The sequence below is a fragment of the Chiloscyllium plagiosum genome, unplaced genomic scaffold (assembly GCF_037043375.1).
Source record: "Chiloscyllium plagiosum isolate Xiang-an unplaced genomic scaffold, Cpla_swu_hap1 HiC_scaffold_1, whole genome shotgun sequence".
Taxonomy (NCBI): Eukaryota; Metazoa; Chordata; class Chondrichthyes; order Orectolobiformes; family Hemiscylliidae; genus Chiloscyllium; species Chiloscyllium plagiosum.
This window is the reverse complement of record NW_028270139.1, coordinates 152498289-152512358: the sequence shown is the minus strand read 5'-3', so window position 1 is coordinate 152512358 and position 14070 is coordinate 152498289. Positions and strand designations below refer to the sequence as shown.

At 42.1% G+C, this 14070-nt stretch overlaps 1 protein-coding gene across 4 annotated transcripts in view; it reads right to left on the bottom strand.

The window, feature by feature from the left end:
• Nucleotides 1–14070, bottom strand: part of dnaaf9 (dynein axonemal assembly factor 9) — a 217442-nt gene that overhangs the window by 94278 nt on the left and 109094 nt on the right. For all 4 annotated transcript variants that reach the window (XM_087991656.1, XM_087991651.1, XM_043696328.2 and 1 more), the window contains 2 exons: nt 12507–12557; nt 4054–4141 (listed from right to left, as the gene is read on the bottom strand). In XM_087991656.1, coding sequence (XP_087847782.1) covers nt 4054–4141; nt 12507–12557 — 139 coding nt within the window. The remainder of the gene's footprint in view (nt 1–4053; nt 4142–12506; nt 12558–14070) is intronic.

The window sequence follows — 14070 nt, the reverse complement described above, 5'->3', positions numbered from 1 at the left end:
TTCTCCTGTTCCTTGGATGCTGCCTGACCTGCTGCGCTTTTCCAGCAACACATTTTCAGCTCTGAGTCAGTAGTTGGGAAGGTAAATGTAATGATGGTATTTACTTTCAGAGGACTTGAATATAAAAGCAGGAATGCACTTCTGAGGTCCTGGAAGGCTCTCACATGGAGTATTGTGTGGTATTTTTGGCCCATTTTAGGATGGATGTACCAATCCTGGAGTGTATTTGGAGGTGGTTCACGAGAATGATCCCAGGAACGAAAAGCTTAACATATGAGGAACGCTTGATGACTCTGGGTCTACACTTGATGTTTAAAATGATGGGGTTTAACCAGGTCTCCATAGAGCTGCAGCATAACCTCACGGTTCTTAAAGTCAATTCTCCTGCTAATGGAAGCCAACACACCATATGGATGGCATGGTGGCTCAGTGAATAGCACTGTTGCCTCAGTGTCAGGGAACCGGGTTCGATTCTAGCCTCTGGAAACGGTCTATGTGGAGTTTGCACATTCACCCCATATTTGCGTGGGTTTCCTCCCACAATCCAAAGACGTACAAGTTAGCTGAATTGACCTTGCTAGGTTGCCCATGGTGTTCAGGGACATATGGAGAGTCACAGGGTAGGGGAATGGATTTGGGTGGGTTACCCTTCAGACAGTTGGGCCAAATGGCCTGTTTCCACACTGTAAGGTTTCTATGAGTCTAACACCATACACCTTCATAACAACCCTATCAATTTGGGTGACAACTTTGAGGGATCTATGGACATGGACCCCAAGATCCCTCTGTTCCTCCACACTGCCAAAAATCCGGCCTTTAACCCTGTATTCTGCATTCAAATTCTACTTTCCAAAATGAATCACTTCACACTTTTCCAGGTTAAACTCCAGCCCAACTCTGCATCCTGTCAATGTCCCATTGCAACCTACAACAGCCCTCCACACTATCCACAATGCCACCAACCTTCATTCATCATCAAACTTACTAACCCACCTTTCCACTTCCTCATCCAAGTCACTTATCAAAATCACAAAGAACAGAGGTCCCAGGTCAGATCCTTACAGAACATTACTAGTCACTGAGCTCCAAGCTGAATACTTTCCATCTACTACTATCTTCTGCCTCCTATGGACGAGTCAATCCTGCATCCAACCAGCCAGCCAAATTTCCCTGTATCCCATGCCTCCTTACTTTCTGAATGAGCCCATCATGGGGAATGTTTGCTAAAATCCACTGCTCTACCTTCAATGTGTTTTGTCACATCCTCAAAGACTACAATAAAGCTTGGAGACATGACCTGCCCCTCAAAGTCATGCTGACTATCTATAATCAAACTATGGTTTTTCCAAGTAATTGTAAATCCTGTCTCTCAGAATCCTCTCAAATAATTTGCCCACCATGGACGCAAGACTGACTGGTCTGTAATTCGCAGGATTTTCCCCTATCCCCTTGAACAGGAGAATAAATTCTGCCACCCTCAAATCAGCTGGCACCACTCCAGTGGACAATGAGGACTCAAATATCATCGCCAAAGACACAGCAATCTCTTCCCTCACTTTTTGTAGTAACCTTGGATATATCCCATCTGGGCCAGGGGACTTGTATAATCCTCATGTGTTTCAAACATTTCAGCACATCCTCCTCCTTAACCAACATCTATTTGGCCCTACCCTCACTCTGACCATCCTCTTATTCCTCACTTAAGTGTAGAATGCCTTCGGGTTCTCCTTAATCCAACTCACGAAGGCTTTATCATGCCCCCTTCTAGCTCTCCTAAGTCCATTCTTCAGTTCCTTCCTGGCTACCTTGTAACCCTCGAGAGCCCAGTCTAATCTTTGCCTCCTCAACCTTAGCTAATCTTGTTTCTTCTCTTGACTGGATGTTCTACATCCCTTGTCACCGAAGGTTCGTTCACCCTACCATCCCTTCCTTACCTCAGTGGGACAAACCTATCCAGCATCTTCAGCAGCCTCCACATTTCTATCCTGCATTTTCCCAAGAACATCTATTCCCAATTCAGGTGCCCCAGTTGCTGCCTAATAGCATTGTCATTCCCCTCCCCCAATTAAATACTTTCCCATACCATCTGCTCCTATCCTTCTCCATGACTGTCGTGAAGGTCAGAGTTGTGATCACTATCACCAAAATGCTCTGATATTTGGCCTAGTTTGTTACCAAGCACCAAATCCAATATGACCCCCCCACCCCTAGTCAGCCTGTCTACATATTGAGTAAAGGAATCCTTCCTGGACAAAACCTGACAAAAACTGCTCTATCCAAACTATTGAACTAAGGATGTTCCAATCAACATTAGGGAGGTTAAAGACACCCATGACAACAACCCTGTTTTTTCTGCACCTTTCCAAACTCTGCCTCCAATCTGCTCCTCTGCGTTTCTGTTGCTATTGGGGTATCTGTAGAAAACTCCCAATAAAGTTACTGCTCCTTTCCTATTTCTGACTTCCACCCATACTCACTCTGTAGACAAACCTTCCTTGACAACCTCCCATTTTGCAGCTGTGATACAGCTCCTGGTTAGCAATGACCACCCCCACCCCCACCCCCATCCCCCCAACTCCACCCCCATTCCTTTTGAAACATCTAAACCCTGGAACATCCAACAACCATTCCTGCCCCTGTGATATCCAAGTCTCCATAAAGGGAAGATCTTTTAGAATGGAGGTAAGCAGAAACCTCTTTAGCCAAAGAGCAGTTAATCTGTGGAATTCATTGTCACAGAAGGCTGTGGAGGCCAGGTCATCGAGTATATTTAAGATGGAGATAGTTAGGTTCTTGAGTATCGGGGGATCAAGGGTTACAGAAGAAAGTGGGAGAATGGGGTTGAGAAACATATCAGTCTTGATTGAATGGCGCTGCAGACTCATTGGCTGAATGGCCTAACTTTTGTTTCTGTATCTTATGGTCTCATCCTTGTGGGGGATAGATGCATGAAGGGATTGCATGCTCATGGTAAAAAGGAGGCGGCTGAAGCCTGCAAATTGGAAAGTCCAAAACTGACATGCATTGTTAGAAGAATAGAGGACTGAAGTGGACAGGGACTAGACCGGAGAGAAATGACTCAAGTCAAGCTCGGAACAGATGAGTTCTGTGGGACAGGAGCAGGCAAACACAATAGGTCTGCCAGAGTAGTCCTGTTAGTGAATTTTCAGAATGAGGTAAGAAGCAAGTTGTGCAGAGCTGGGGGACTATCAGCTTGAAGGCTGTTGGATGGGGTGAAGCGGGGGAGGGGTTCACCAGATGAAATGAGGTCAGTAACCACAGTGTCATGATGATGACTACAGAGCCACCACCAAATGTCAAACTTGTTCCTTTGGTTCACTAATATACAGAAAAGTATAAAAACTTTCATCCTTGCCTGGTATGGCCTACATATGACTCCAAGCTCACAGTAATATGGCTGACTCTTAACTTCCCTCTGAAGTGGTGTGATAAACTAGTCAGTTAAGGGCAATTAAGGATGGGCAATGAATAGCTGGCTGTTTAGTAGCCCTTGCAAAGAGCCATAAGCAGCTTGGATATTAGAGAATTTTAAATGTAAAGCAAAGCTAGAACAGAAACCTGTTTAGGTCACCAAACAACGATAGGTGGATAAACAGATTTGATCCAGGTTAGGATGCACATACATTCACTGTTCACAAATAATGCCAATTTCATTATGCATAATCTCCAGTATCAGCAACTAGGACAGACAGCCATCAAGACGAGGCAACAAACAACCTTTCAATTCTCTATTCCAAGGACACTTTCAATGTTAAGATTTACGGATATGGCTTGCCACTTAAACCTCTTGCTATTGAAAAGAGAAGAAAGTCAGAACTTCATTGAGGTTTTATAGTCATCGAGTCATACGGGGACAAGGGTTCGATTCCAGCCTTGGGTGACTATTTGTGCGGAGTTTACACTTGTGGGTTTTAGCCAGGTGCTCCAGTTTCCTCCCACAGTCCAAAGATGTGCAGGTTAGATGGAGTGGCCATTGTATGATTCTATTCAATGAGTCAAATACAATATGATCCAATAGATGAATTAAGTTACCTTCTTCTGGTCTGGATGCTGAACTACCAGAACAAAGGTAGACAGAATCTCCACTTGCAAGAATATTTCCCAAAAAACTTTCTTCAGCCTGAAAAAAAAACAGAATTTTACAATACTCTCTTAAACCCTTTGTTTCATCTCAAAACTACAGGTCAGACCTACAGTATTATTGACAAAGTAACTCCATTCAAATGCACTACAAAGATGATAAGTTACATAACATATGTAGGTTTAAACAGGCACATACAGCAAGGGCAGCATATGCACTCACACAAATTTGCAAACATGTTCCTTAAAATCAAGATTCTAAATGGACATTTCCTGCCTTAAAAAAAAAGCAACGTATGGGTTGAAACACTACTATATGCATGCAGTGCTGTGTATTCTTCGCTGAAGTAACTTGCACAATTAAATGTAAAAGAAACTGGTTTTAAATAGCACAATGGAAGAAAAATAAAAAATCATTAAACAAATATGATTTGATACAATAGACAATAAATTTAGATATTTCAGGGCCTTGGATGAAATGGTATACATTTCTTAAAATCTTCTTTAATGACTAAAATAGCCTTTATAATAAAACATTTATTGTATTTCCATATTTTGAAACTTCATTTCTAAAGTATTTGTACTCAACTAAATTAATCATGCACCATCTTGTGGCACATGCTAGTTGGTGCAGTTGCAACTGAAATCGAGATATACCTGCACAGACCAACTTCTACCACTAGGTGGAGGCCAGAACGTCAATGCAAGATCACAGCCAGACGCAAAAGACCTGCAGACTCCCAAGTGTTGGCAAAATATAGTGGAAACCTGAAAGAACACGAGACTTTCTGTGGGCTGAAGGGGACAGAGACAGACAGGACAGATTCCAGAAAACGAACAGAGCAACTTATGATGGAGAGACGATCCTGATGAAGCAGCTCAAGATAGTTAGGCCTCGAACCTCAGCCTGAGGAACTCCTGCAGAGATATCTTGGAGCTGAGTTGACTGACTTTCAAAACTACAACCATCTTCCGAAATGCCAAGCTGCCCTATGAATCCCACTGATTCTAGTTTTGCTTAGACTCCTCAGTCAAATGCAGCCTTGATGTCAAGGATAGTTGCTCTCACCTAACCTGTGGAAAGAGAACATAGAACAATACAACGCAGAACAGGCCCTTCAGCCCTCGATGTTGTGCCGACCTGTGAACTAATCTCAGCTCGCCCCCCTACACTATCCCAAAATCATCCATGTGCTTATCCAAGGATTGTTCAAATCTCCCTAATGTGGCTGAGTTGACTACATTAGTAGACAGGGCACTCCACGCCCTGACCACTCTGTGTAAAGAGCCTGCCTCTGACATCTGTCTTAAATCTATCACCCCTCAATTTGTAGTTATGCCCTCTCATACATGCTGACGTCATCATCTTAGGAAAAAGACTTTCACTGTTTACTCTGTCTAATCCTCTGATCATCTTGTATGTCTCTATCAAATCCCCTCTTCATCCAATGACAACAGACCCAAGTCTCTCAGCCTTTCCTCATAAGACCTTCCCTCTAGACCAGGCAACATCCTGGTAAATCTCCTCTGCATCTTTTCCAATGCTTTCACATCCTTCCTGAAATATGGGGACTAGAACTGTACACAATATTCCAAGTGTGGCCGCACCGGCGTTTTGTATAGTTGCAGCATGATATTGCGGCTCTGGAACTCAATCCCTCTGCCAATGAAACCCAACATTCCGTATGCCTTCTTAACAGCACTATCCAACTTGGTGGCAACTTTCAGGGATCTATGTACATGGACTCCAAGATCCCTCTGCACATCCACACTACCAAGAATTTTCCCATTGACTCATTCTTCCCAAAGTGCATCACCTCACATTTAGCTGCATTGAACTCCATTTGCCACCTCTCAGTCCAATTCTGCAGTTTATCCAAGTCCCCCTGCAACCTGTAACATTCTTCCACTGTCCACTTGTCTGAAAATTTACTAATCCATCCACCTATGCCTGCATCTAAGTCATTTATGAAAATGACAAACAGCAGTGGTCACATAACAAATCCTTATGGCACAAAACTAGTAACCGGACTCCAGGCTGAATATTTTCCATCAACCACTCGGTGCCTTCTTTCAGAAAGCCAGTTTCTAATCCACACTGTTAAATCACCCTCAATTCCATGCCTCTGCATTTTCTCCAACAGCCTACCATGTGGAACCTTATCTAAGGCTTTACTGCCCTACCATCATCTACATGCTTGGTAACCTTCTCAAAAAACTCAATGAGGTTGATGAAACCATGTTGACTATCTGAAATCAAATTGTTGCTTGATGGATGATTATAAATCTTATCTCTTATAATCCTTTCCAAAACCTTTCCTACAACAGAAGTAAGGCTCACTGGTCTATAATTACCTGACTCATCCCTATTGCCCTCTTGAACAAGGGCACAACATTTGCAATCCTCCAGTCCTCTGGTACCAAACCTATAGACAATGACAACTCAAATATCAAAGCCAAAGGCTCTGCTGTCACCTCCCGAGCTTCCCAGAGAATCCTCGGATAAATCTCATAAGTCCCCTGGGCCGGGTCTACTTTCACTCCTTCTAGAATTGAGAACACCTGTTCATAACTAATCTTGATCCTTTCTAGTCTAATATCTCGTACCTTATTCTTCTCCTCTATAACATTCTCCTTTTCCTGAGTGAACACCAATGAGAAATGTTCGTTTAGCATCTCTCCGATCTCCAAAGGGTCCACACTCAACTTCCCACTTCTGTCTTTGACTGGCCCTATTCCTAACCTAATCATCCTTTTATTCCTCACATACCAAGAGAAAGCTTTAGGGTTCTCCTTTATTTTATTTGCTAAATACTGCTCGTGTCCTCTCTTTGCTCTTCTCAACTCTCTTGTTAAATCCTTCCTAGCTGATCTGTAACTCTCCATCACCTCAACTGAACCATCTTGCCTCACCAATACATAAGGCTCTTTCTTCTTTGTAACAAGAGAGGCAATTTCTGTTGTAAACCTCGGTTCCTTTACCTTATCACTTCCTCCCTGCCTGACAGGGACATACCTATCAAGGACATGCAGTATCTGTTCCTTAAACCAGCTCCACATTTCCATTGTCTGCATCCCCTGCATTTTGCTACTCCATTCTATGCATCCTAATTCTTGCCTAATCTGATTATAATTGTCCTTGCCCCATCGATAACTCTTGATCTGCGGCATGCACCTATCCCTTTCCATCGCTAAACTAAACGTAACTGAATTATGGTCACTCTCTCCAAAGTGGTCACCTACAACTAAATCAAATACCTGGTCGGGTTCATTACCAAGCACCAGATCCAGTGTGGCCTCCCCGCTTGTCGGCCCTTCGACATACTGTGTCAGGAAACCCTTCTGTACACACTGGACAAAAAAAAATTAGTTCTTTTGTCCAGGTTTGAACCAAGGCTGTAATGGGGTCAGGAGCTCAGTAGACCTGGCGGAATCCAAACTAATTGTTGCTGAGCAAATGCTGCTTGATAGCACTGTTGATGACACCTTCCATCACTTTTCTGATGATAAAGAATAGACTGAGGGGGTATTAGTTGGCCAGATTGGATTTATCCTTACGTTTGCATACAGGACATACCTAAGAAATTATCCACACCAGTATTGCAACCTTACCGGAACAGCTTGACTAGGGTCTGCTAGGGAACAAGAGTATGATTGGCAGAATATTGCAGTGTCCTGTGCCTCCAACTGTTTCTTGATATCACGTGCAGTGAATTGAATTTGCTGAAAACTGGCACCCGGTGATGCTGGGGTTTTCTGGAGGAGGCCAAGATGGATTATTCACAGGCACTTCTGACAAAAAGATAGTTGTGAATGCTTCTCGATGATTCACAAATGCAAATCTTTGCACTGATGTGCTAGTCTCTCCCATCGTTGAGGATGGAATATTTATACTGGAGTGGTTTAGTTGGCCATTTCCATTCACAACTGAATGTGGCAGGACTGCAGAGTTTAGATCTGATCCATTGGTTGTGGGATCACTTAGCGGTCTCTATCGCATTTTTATTTGGCAAGCATGTAGTCTGTTTTATAACTTCACCAGGTTGACAGCTCATTTTTAGGTATGCCTGGTGCTGCTCCTGGCACCAGGCATACCTGAAGCAAGACTGATCACCTGGCTGATGGTAATGGGTGAATGGGAGATACAGTGAGCCACAAGGTTGCAAATTGTATTGGAGTATGACTCTACTGTCGCTGATAACCCTCAATGCCTCATAAATGCCCAGTTCTTGAGTTGCTAGATCTGTTTGAAGTCTTTCCCATTTGATACAGTGATCGTGCCACACAACATTTAAATTTAATGTGGATCTCACTCTGTTACGGCTGCAGCAAAGATGCATATTGTATTCTTCACTCTTGTTCTATTACCCTAATGCACTTTGTATGCTAAGATGCACCTATACTGCACACAGAACCAAAAAAAGCTTTGCAGTGTATCGAGGTACATGTGACAATAATAAGTCAAATCAAACACAACGGAGGTTATTCTCAATGTGAAGGCAGACTTCATCTCCAAAAGTGGTCACTTTCACAGACAGATGCATCTACAACAGACAGGTAAGGATGAGGTCAAGTATGTTTATCCCTCGTTGGATCCCTCACCATCTGTCGTAGAACCAGTCTTAAAGCTACGTCCTTCAGGATGACACCAGCTCGATCAGTAGTGTTGCTACTGAGTCACTCTTGATAGTGGACAAGGAAATCCTTCTACTGAGAATACATTGTGCTTTTGCCACCCTTAATACTTCATCCAAGTGTTGTTCCACATTGAAGAGTACAGAATATTGATTCATCAGTTAGGACGACAGTAATTGGTTTCCTTATCCATGTTTGACCTAATGCCATGGAAATTCATGGTGTCCAGAGTCAATGTTGAGGACTCACAGGAGAACTCTCTCCCAACTATATAACACTTTCAAAAGCCGATTGGGGGTAGATGTTCGCAGGGAAAGGAACGGCTAGAAAGGGAAGCCTGAAGTAATGACATAACGAGAACCCAGAGGAAGCATATTCCTGTTAGGGTGAAAGGAAAGGCTGGTAGGTATAGGGAATGCTGGATGACTAAAGAAATTGAGGGTTTGGTTAAGAAAAGGAAGGAAGCATATGTCAGATATAGACAGGATAGATCGAGTGAATCCTTAGAAGAGTATAAAGGAAGTAGGAGTATACTTAAGAGGGAAATCAGGAGGGCAAAAAGGGGACACGAGATAGCTTTGGCAAATAGAATTAAGGAGAATCCAAAGGGTTTTTACAAATACATTAAGGACAAAAGGGTAACTTAGGGAGAGAATAGGGCCCCTCAAAGATCAGCAAGGTGGCCTATGTGTGGAACCGCAGAAAATGGGGGAGATATTAAACAAGTATGTTACATCAGTATTTACTGTGAAAAAGGACATGGAAGATATAGAATGTAAGGAAATGGATGGTGACACCTTGCAAAATGTCCATATTACAGAGAAGGAAGCGGTGGATGTCTCAAAACGCATAAAAATGGATAAATCCCCAGGACCTGATCAGGTGTACCCAAGAACTCTGTGGGAAGCTAGAGAAATAATTGCTTTGCCTCTTGCTGAGATATTTGTATCATCGATAGTCACAGGTGAGGTGCTGGAAGACTGGAGGTTGGCTAACATGGTGCCACAGTTTAAGAAGAGTGGTAAGGACAAGCCAGGGAACTATAAACCAGTGAACCTGACGTCAGTGGTGGGCAAGTTGTTGGAGGGAATCCGGAGGGACAGGATGTACATGTACTTGGAAAGGCAAGGACTGAATAAGGATAGTCAACATAGCTTTGAGCATGGGAAATCATGTCTTACAAACTTCATTGAGTTTTTTGAGGAAGTAACAAAGAAGACTGAGGAGGGCAGAGCAGTAGATGTGATCTATATGGACTTCAGTAAGGTGTTCGACAAGGTTCCCCATAGGAGACTGGTTAGTCAGGTTAGATCTCACGGAATACAGGGAGAACTAGCCATTTGGATACAGAACTGGCTCAAAGGCAGAAGACAGAGGGTGGTGGTGGTGGAGGGTTGCTTTTCAGACTGGAGGCCTGTGACTAGTGGAGTGCCACAAAGATTGGTGTTGGGTCCTCTAATTTTTGTCATTTACATAAATGCTTTGGATGTAAGCATAAGAGGTACAGTTAGTAAGTTTGCAGATGACACCCAAATTGTAGGTGTGCTGGACAGCAAATAAGACTACCTCAGATTTCAACAGGATCTTGACCAGATGGGCCAAAGGGCTGAGAAGTGGCAGATGGAGTTTAATTCAGATAAATGAGAGGTGCTGAGGGGTGACCTTATAGCGGTTTACAAAATCATGAGGGGCATAAATAAGATAAATTGACAAAGTCTTTTCCCTGGGGTCAGGGAGTCCAGAACTAGAGGGCATAGGTTTAGGGTGAGAGGGGAAAGATATAAGAGAGACATAAGGGGCAACTTTTTCACACAGAGGGTGGAAGGTGTATGGAATAAGCTGCCAGAGGAAGTGGTGGAGGCTGGTACAATTGCAACATTTAAAAGGCATTTGGATGGGTATATGAATAGGAAGGGTTTGAAGGGATATGGGCCAAGTGCTGGCAGGTGGCCTTAGATGTGGATTGGGTTATCTGGTCGGCATGGACAGGTTGGACCAAAGGGTCTGTTTCCATGCTGTACATTTCTATGTTTATATGACACTGTGCTGCCACCTCTGCTGGGTCATATTCAGAGAAAGTGCTGCCTGAGACTTTGTCCATAGAGTATGATTTCATGAGTATGACTATAATCAGGCTGTTGGTTGACTAGTCTCTGACAACTCTCCCAATTTCAGCACTAGTCACTCAATGTTCTAAAGGAGACCCTTGCAGGGTTGACAGGGCTGTTTCTGCCTTTGTCATTTCCACTGCTTAGATTGAGGATGAGCAGTCCATCCAGTTTCATTTATTTTTGAAAGTTTGTAGCAATTGATACAACGGAATTGCTTGTAGGGCCATTTCAGACACCAATAAGAGTCACTACATTGCTGTAGGTCTGGAGTCACATGTAGGATAGACTGGATAAGGATGGTGGATTTCCTTCCCTGAGGGACATTAGTCTTTCAGATGGACTTTTCTAACAACTGACGTGGTTTTATGGTCATCATTAGACTCTGCCACGATGGGTTTCAAATCCACATTCCCAGAACATTACTGGAAATTCTGAATCAGTAGTCTCGTGATAATACCAGAAGGCCATTGCCTCCCCCAAACCACTTAAAAGATCTCCCTCTTCAAACACCACATGCCCCACCTCTGATAGGTATGCAAATCCATATTGGAATGTTTGAAGTGGAAGAATGTCCTCAAGGACAGTGCTTGAATGACCTCAGGGCATGATGTAAGAAGAGACGGTCTATGGAAAGATGGTCACTATTTACAATCTCAGATCATGGATATATTTGGAATTGTGTATTCCATGGCAAACATTTTCTTTAAGTGGTTAATACTGGTCTGGACAAGGAATTGATGTGGTAACTGATTTTGAGGGAATAGAATAGGGCAATTTATTAGTAATACATTTAATTAACATTACTATTTCACTGGACAAATGTCACTGGAAAGGATAGATTCTGGGGAAAGAAATTCTGTCGAACTTACGAATAACTAATCAGAAAATGAGAATAAACAAGATGAAACAATTGGCCCAATCAGGTAATTATAAAATAAATTACTTGGCATTCAAAACTGTCATATCTGGTAATGAAAACGTAAAAGATCACACACCTTTCAATCTAATTTGCACAATACTAACATGGACTTACATGACTCATGGTCAGACCACATGTGAAAGTCTCTGCGCTGAGCTATTACAATGTAAATGTTTATGTGACTGTAATGGTCTTTCCTTTTAACTATGTCTTATTTCTAACTTATGCTATAAATCACTAAAATAATGAACTACTTTTGTTTCTCATTTCTCTTTTTGTACCTTAGATTTAAACCTCGATAATTTTGTACCTGTGATGGCGCCAGAAGAGGCCACATTGTGTTACTCAAGTACAGGGAAAAGTTTTACAAGACAATAAAGGATATTTTAAAATATTATAACATTGGACAAACCAAATAAATTTATTCAGATATTTTCTGACACACATTGGCCACTGAAGCAAAGCACAGTTTCAAACTTATAAATTGTAAAATACTGAATGTGCACTGGTAAAGCCATGTAATATTTCAAAACCAATATGCAGATCTGGAACTATAACTACCCAATCAGATCATAATATCTCAAAATTTCCCTCTCTTATTCATGTTCTAATGTATAAATTTGAACTCCCAGAGCATTTCTCCCAACAACAAATTAAGCACTGACATGGGGCAAATTTATTATAAGTTATGAAGAACATAAATCTTAATTTTTTAAAAAAATTCCAGTTTGTGCACCTACCTTTATTGTTCGTTGTGCTTCTTCAGAAAGTTTCACCTCAGCATCTTCAACCTTATCAGAGAAAATAATGATGAAAATAAGAAAACCTCAAAACAAATATAACAATACCACTTCTAATATGTCTTTTTTTTTCTTCAACTAAAGATTCACCACACTGGTTGACAGATCACTTAAACATATCAGACTTATTACTCTCACCTCCACACCCCTGCAGATCATAATACCTCTCAAATGTTAATATTGAAGTTGAAGGTATGTACTGTACCTTTAAGAGAAAGTGAATGCTGTTCTGCACTGAGAGCTTACAAGCACCTGTGATATGACAAGATAGCAGTCTCAGAGTGTACTGGGAAATTGAAAATATGTAACATTTGGCTGTGAAATAGATCAACCAGCTCAATTATCTTATGACAACAATTCGAATTTAACCAGTTTAAATGATGCCCCAGGATACTAAATCCAATTGAGTTTGAATTTATTGTTTTGCCAACATTGAACAACTACCTGGCCTCAATCTAAGCACTGGAAACAACAAAGGCAGAAACAGCCAACATTGAACAAATGAGACGATCCAATGTTGGGGATGTAAAAAAGACAGGCATTTTAAAAAGCAGACAGAGCAACTGTCAACACAGATCCAAGAAATTAGGAAACACTATCAAAAGGTACCTGTTCATATCAAACATATTCGCAGTAAAAAGGAAGACAACGACCCAGGAAGATCTTCAGCCAGAAGAAGACAGTCAACGAAGATGACAGCCGTGATAGGTTTGAAATTAATTTGATGTAATATTAACAAGTGGAACAGTATATTGTTTTATTGGAACAGTATATTGGAGGCAGATAATAAGCAGTTAAGAGAAAGGGAGGCTTAGAATTGTGAATAGTTGTTGTTTAATGTTTACTTTTAAAGCTCAAGAATAAGTTGATTTTTTTTAAATAGTGGAATTTGGGAGTTCTCTGTCACTCATACTTTAACAGAGGTGAGCTTTTCTGGGTATTTGGTTGAATTAATAGAAGGGTTCACTGCCATGTCGTAACAGAGGTCTGTTAGTGATCATGACTCCCAGGAACTTGATACTCTCCACCATCTCGACCTCAGTACCATTGACGCAGACCGGGTGTGATCCCTACTCTGCTTCCTGAAGTCAATGTTCAGTTCCTTCATTTTGCTGATGTTGATGGAGCCATTGTTGTCTTTACACCCTGCCGCTCAGCGCTCAATCTTTTTCTGTGTCTGTCTCGATAATGTAGGTCAGATCTCAAACAATGTTGGTATCATCGCAAATTTAGCTGACGAATTTGGTCTCATTTTGAGTGCGAGCAGCAGCGGAGGCAAGAAGAAGCCGGAACACTGCAGTTAAGAAGGAGCGGGAGCAGCGGGGGAAGTGACGAGGACCAGAGGGGCAGCCGGGAAGGAAAGCAGTGAGTATAAATACTCACCCTTCGACGCAAACGGCCACTTTGAGTGCGAGCAGCAGCGGAGGCAAGACGAAGCCAGAACACTGCAGCTAAGGTAAGGCAGTTTTTAAAAAAAAAAAAATTACTTACCGGTAGCGGTGTT